The 5,944-nt window shown below is 43.2% G+C and overlaps 1 protein-coding gene across 1 annotated transcript; it reads left to right on the top strand.

Annotated features, from left to right (window-relative positions):
• Nucleotides 1-455: 455 nt before the first annotated feature.
• Nucleotides 456-2,774, top strand: cdkn1cb (cyclin dependent kinase inhibitor 1Cb). The gene is made up of 3 exons (XM_056387365.1): nucleotides 456-1,282; nucleotides 1,451-1,568; nucleotides 2,020-2,774. The coding sequence occupies exons 1-2, from the start codon at nucleotides 700-702 to the stop codon at nucleotides 1,564-1,566; spliced, it is 699 nt and encodes a 232-aa protein (XP_056243340.1). The 5' UTR covers nucleotides 456-699; the 3' UTR covers nucleotides 1,567-1,568; nucleotides 2,020-2,774.
• Nucleotides 2,775-5,944: the final 3,170 nt, after the last annotated feature.

Genomic DNA, 5,944 nt, shown 5'->3' with positions numbered 1-5,944 from the left:
CATAATAAACAATAAACAATGCAGAGTGTACGTGCAGCCATTTAGTGCTTTAATAGATCAGTAGATCGCTGTAAACCCATTATCGGACGCACTGCGCATCAGTAATTGGGCGGAGGATGGAGGAAATCAAATCCGTGTCCGATAATGGATGCAGGCGTCTGCAGAAGTACGCGAGGGCGACCTGAAAGTGCAGCTCCAACAGTTTCACGCTGTCACCGGGAAAGTCCAGTGTTGTCCAGAGATGACACCGCGAGAGAAAAATCAAAACGATGCGTTCTGCTCGGAGCACAGCCAAATTGGCACCGATGGCCGACGGGAAATCAGGGTGGGGGTTGTACGTGTGTGTGTGTGTGTGTGTGTGTGTGTGTGTGTTAGTGTGTGCGTGTGCGTGCGTGTGAGTGTGTGTTTCTGGAGAGGGTTGGACTTAGGGCAGCCAATGAGAAAGTCGTGCGAGGTGGCTGCTGTGACTGAGGACGTGTTGGGAGGTTATAAACTCCACATCTCACTACGAAGGTACATTTAAACAGAACCGTGTGCGGGAGGGAGTCACAAGAGCGAGGAGAAAGAGAGGAAAGACACACACATAAACACTCCTAAGGCACAACAACAGCACCTGATCTTCTCTCATCAGGGATCAATCAGCCACATCGGGCATCTTCTTCTGTGTTCTTTTTGGGCTTGTTTGGAAAGATTTTGGAGATGTCCAACGTCCAGTTATCGAGCAGCGCGCTGGAGAGGCTGGTGGCCAGGAGGACCTTCCCTCTCCACAGACGCACCAGCGTTTGTCGTAATCTCTTTGGACCGGTGGATCACGATGAACTGAGCCGGGAGATGAAAGCCAAGATGCGGGAGATTAACGAGCGCGACCAGCAGAGATGGAACTTTAATTTCGAGGCCAACACCCCGCTGGTTGGGGATTACGAGTGGGAAGAGGTGCCCGTGGATAAGACCCCGGTGTTTTATCAGGACTCTGTACAAAACGGCAGGACCCGGGTGCCTGAGACGCCCGTCAAGCAGAAGCCCTCCGCGGACTCTGAACTCCCGGAGACGCCTCGTATGGATGTACTGGAGCGTTTGGCCGCGCCGGAGAGCAGCAGCAGCAGCAGCAGCAGCAGCAGCAGCAGCAGCAGCAGCAGCAGCAGCAGCAGCACACCCTGCCAGGTGGAGGTCAACCAGGAGAACCGCACAGACAAGCTCAACTCAGGGAAGCAGACTCACAGACAAGTCCCGTGTGTTAGACGCAAGAGGACAGCCGCTACTGACAACAACACACACATCACAGGTGAATATAAGACTTTTTTTTTTTTTTTTAAATCTCACATCCAGGCTGCGTTCTCGGCGTCAGAGCTGCGCCCCGTATCCAAACCATCCCTCAGTCTGTCGCTCTGCCGTGCGTAATTTACGTTTAGGTGGATTCATGTGAACTAACGGTTTCTTTTCTTCTCTACAGACTTTTTCGTGAAACGTAAGAGGGCTGCTGATAGAAAATCTAATGATGTGAGCGCGTGCCACCTCTCCAAGTCTCCAATCCAGTTGGAACAAACTCCACGAAAGAGGATCCGTTGAAGGTATTTTTCCTATTTAAAAGCTTACATCTATAGTTTAATGTGACAATGCTGCTTCATTCCATCTTAAATATTCATTATGCTGAATATCATTTGTTGTATTTACGTTATTTGCTGCCTTATAACTAGTTAGGCTGTTTGTGTTTTGTTTTTCCTGGGTTAATTGTAAAGGATTAGCCTACATGAGCCAAAAAGCGCAGACAGGCTTATCTGTGAGAGGGGGGTGGGGAGAGTTTGTGGTGGTGAAATCGCAGTAGTAGTGATAGTAGTAGCTGTAGTAACACTAGTGGTTGGGGGAGGGGGATGTGCGTCACGATATGGCGGGAAAAAGCTTGGGTAAAGGGTGACGCCTGCTGCTGAGGCTACATTTCCTGTTTCCTCGGAAAGCTGAGTCGCGTCTTTCTTCGGAATTGCTTCTCCAGAAAAACTAATCCGTGTTTTATTCCTCTTCCAGGTGTTTTTCTTTGTTTTTGTTGTTGCACTATTTTCCTGCGCATTTTTGAGGATCAATGGGAAGATGTTTTGACCCCGCCACTTAAACGCTGGAAAGGAGGATAGAAAACGGTGGGACGGTGCTGTTGGGGAAGGAAGCCCGGCTGATCGGCCGGCTGCTCCGGCTCGGTGCGCCCCGGCGGAGCGGAGCCTGAACACGGGAGCAGACTCTCAGGACTGAACGGTTTGGGGGGGAGGGAGAGGAAAGGAGAGGAAATTTCGCCGAAAGACTTCTATCCAGTACAAATGTAGCATTCATTATTGCTTTTGCATACAGCCACTCGACAGTGTTAAATGTTTTAACATCTGTGCAATCCTAAATTACTTAAAAAAAAAAAAAAAAAATTGTCTACACTGGCCAAAAGTGTACAGCTTTATAGAGACAATAGCCTATAAATGTTTATTTCTGTTCTGGTTTTTCTGTAAATGTATATTTTTAAGACTATTCTAACTTATAATTTATTTATGTTTCTTTATATTTTTTAAATGCCTTGTTGATTTAGCCAAAGGGCATGTTTTTATTTTATTTTATTTTATTATTTACATTTTCCTATTGTGATGTTTTGCAATCATGTAGCTTCCCCATAGTAGTCCACACTTGGAAAAAAAAGGTTTCTTTGTGTTTCTGAGCCGTTTCTATTTTTGTGTTTTCATACAAGTGCCCTAATTATGTCTTGCAAGAGATGAGAATAAAATATTTTTCACTTCAACTTTAAAGCAGATTTGTTGCTGTGTTTCTGTCCGGTTTAGTTCGGGGGTTTTGAAACTATTTGCTGGTAAATTTAAGTCTTGAAAGTGTAAATGAGACAAGGGGGACTTCATAGTGTCTGCTTTCTTCAGCTCCGCAGCCTCCTGTTTAATAATTTAGATACAAAGAGGAACAAAGGCTTTATTGTAGATTTCATTAAAGATGGCTGCCTTCACCTCATTGACTCTTAACAATTTTAAATTTGCGTTTTAAGGAGGATTTATAATATTTCAGGCAGGTAGTGATGCAAAGAAAGCACAACAAACTCTTATCTCAGACACCTATGACGCAGGTAGCGTACGTTACTTTCCACTGAGCTCCGTGTGTGTGTGTGTGACTGTGTGTGTGTGTGTGTGTGTGTCTGCTCCTGTGGGGCTCGTATCTACCTTGCGGGGGGAAAAACACATTCAGACATGCAACCTTGGGCAGCGTGGCAGCTGCGGGATATAGGCTGGGATTTAAAGGCCCTTTCGCCCCTCTAAAGAAGCAGCAGCTGCCTTTGGATCCCCGCTTTGTCCGCCACGAAGACACCCCCACATCCACCCGCACTCAACAAGCTCCTCTAAAGACCCACTCACACACACTGTTTACTCCGCCGTGGATACACCGGGCGTGGAGGCCACCTGCCAGAGCTGGAAAAAGAAAACTACTAGTCTTTGTAATTGTCCTCGTCTATTGAAACAAACCATTCAACAGGTCATACTTGCAAGTTTACCCTTAATTGAAAGAAGCCAAATGCAGCAGCAGCAGTGTGAGTGTGTGTGTGTGTGTGTGTGTGTGTGTGTGTGTGTGTGTGTGTGTGTGTTTGTAGGTGTGTGTGTGTGTGAATGCGCTCTGGGCCCGGATCACTGTCAGTGCGCGGAAGACAGCCATATTTCATAATTTTCCATAAGTTTCTCCGGGTTTGTTTGAATGGCTTTGACTATCTGACATTTATGTTTTGATGAAAATGGAGACTTTTGATGGCCAGAGTGACTTTGTCAGCTCTATACAGCCATAAGCTCTGACGGGCTTGTTCTGATTTCCAACACAAAGCGCTCTCCGGCTCCATTCTTTCCTTTTTGTTGCCATATGGCAAATCCATGTAGACATAGCCAAGACCCATTCAGTCAGCCACAGAATGTCCTGCATCAGAGAACAAAAGACACTTTGTCTGGCTGCTCTATTGATACGAATGGGCGAAAAAAATATTATAATTAATCTATGGCTATATCCAGCTAATTAACGCCCATATGCCCACGGGGAGCTGCAAGGCCATTCAGTGTAGTTTTAAATTCTCAATAGTTTACATGTTAAAGACAACAGCTGTTCATGTGTTACTTTAATGAAGTCCCCTCTATGTTGGAGACTGGACACATTCAGGGGGCTCAAGTCCCCCTCCAGAGTTAAAGGGGTCATCTTCCTTTATTTGTCTCTACAGCTGTGTAACTATATAGAATTTGTCCCAATAAATAGAACTTAAAGTCGCATTCGTTTTCTCCAAAAGGTATTGAATTCGAGCCTTTGTGGGAAAGGTCATAGGTTAAGGCACGGAATTCAAACAGTAAGCTTCTCTTTAAACATAAAAAAATAAAAATAAATAAAATTCCAGTTGTATTTTAAACTGTAAATTATTTCAATCATATGCTCCATGCATAATAAATGAAGTTTCTCACAAATAATACCAGCCTCTGTGCCAAGGCCTTCATATTTTGTGACTGGATGGGCTTCTACAGTTTAAATGGAACATAATGTAATGACAATTATAACTTCATTCAGCCCTGTTGTATGTATGATGGACATAAAGGAAAGAGATGACAGCTAACATACAGACCTCATTAACAAGCTCATTACAATAGAATGTAATTAAACAAACAGCTGCTGATGGAGAGAATCAGCCTTATGGGCCCTTCAGTCTCCCATCTGACCTTTAAACTAACTCAGGTCACAGGTCTCAGCTCACAGCTTCATTTGTCTCAATGATCATCAGTAAAATTATATTCATTTGCTTTAACCAGTGAGTCAAAGCTTGAAGATTGATGCATCTTTATATCTGTATGTATTTCAGCCATAACTTATACTGAATTACGCTATTTTCAGAGCCATAATACCGATAATTCCCTCAGAGAAGAAATGGTTTTTCTTTGAAATACAGGCCGTCATCTCTTTCATTTAATTAGGTCAATTTAAATTAAATTAAATTAAATTCTCCAAAACTGTGAGTAAAAAGAAAAGGGGGAATGCAAACATTCTTTTATTTTATATGATTTATTTTGAAAATACTCGTATTGCCACAAACAGAACGAATAAATTAATATCTGAAGTCTTAAATCTGAGTCTATTTGATGTTTTCCCTCATATTTTATATAAAAGTCGATCTTTAAATTACAAGGGAGCATGCAGGGACAGTATGTCCTCTGTGTGCAGGGCCTGTTAATTCTGTCTTTTGTAATTAATCGTATTGACTTCTAATAAAATCTTGTCAATCTTCAGTAAAGTGGGCCACAAGTTCATCCAAAAATATTGCTCCCTTATGGTTCAGAAGTGGAAAATGATGTAGCTGCAGACAGTCTGACGCACAGCGGCTTATGGATTTCATGCAAATGTAGCGACTAAAAATATAATTTCAGAGGAAAAAAAAAAACTTAAACCACTCAAAACACACAATTAACGGGACAGTCTGCAAAGACTGCAATTAAATATAGAAAGGAGGAAAATCAGCCAAGGGGAATTAGCATTTTCCATGACCATCTGGCATCGGCGCAGGCGACAGGGAACAAAGGCGAGCTGGATGGAGAGGAGAGGCGAGTGTGCCATCGCATTGACCTGCAAATGAGGCTTTGTCACCGAGTTAAAGCTCCCTGACCCCCTTTACCCCCCTCCCTGAAAAGACTTCTCTTTTTTTTTAACCTATAGCGTGACGAATGGAGGCCTGAATTCAGGTCTGTGTATGTTTAGGAGCTGCAGACACAAACTGTCAAGGAATTATTGACAAAGTGCAAACAATTATCTGCCGATCTGTGTTTTTTTTTTTTTTTTTTTTTAATTGATAGAGCCTTAATATTTGGTTTTGGAAAACAAATGAGAAATCCAGATGCACAATACCAGTTCAATTGTTTGTGTTCCTGGGACTTTATAAAATAAAGAATGAAGCAGTGAA

This window comes from Seriola aureovittata, chromosome 10, assembly GCF_021018895.1.
Source record: "Seriola aureovittata isolate HTS-2021-v1 ecotype China chromosome 10, ASM2101889v1, whole genome shotgun sequence".
NCBI classification, from domain to species: Eukaryota; Metazoa; Chordata; class Actinopteri; order Carangiformes; family Carangidae; genus Seriola; species Seriola aureovittata.
Note: the sequence above shows the minus strand (reverse complement) of the source record. Positions and strands in the feature narration are given on the sequence as shown.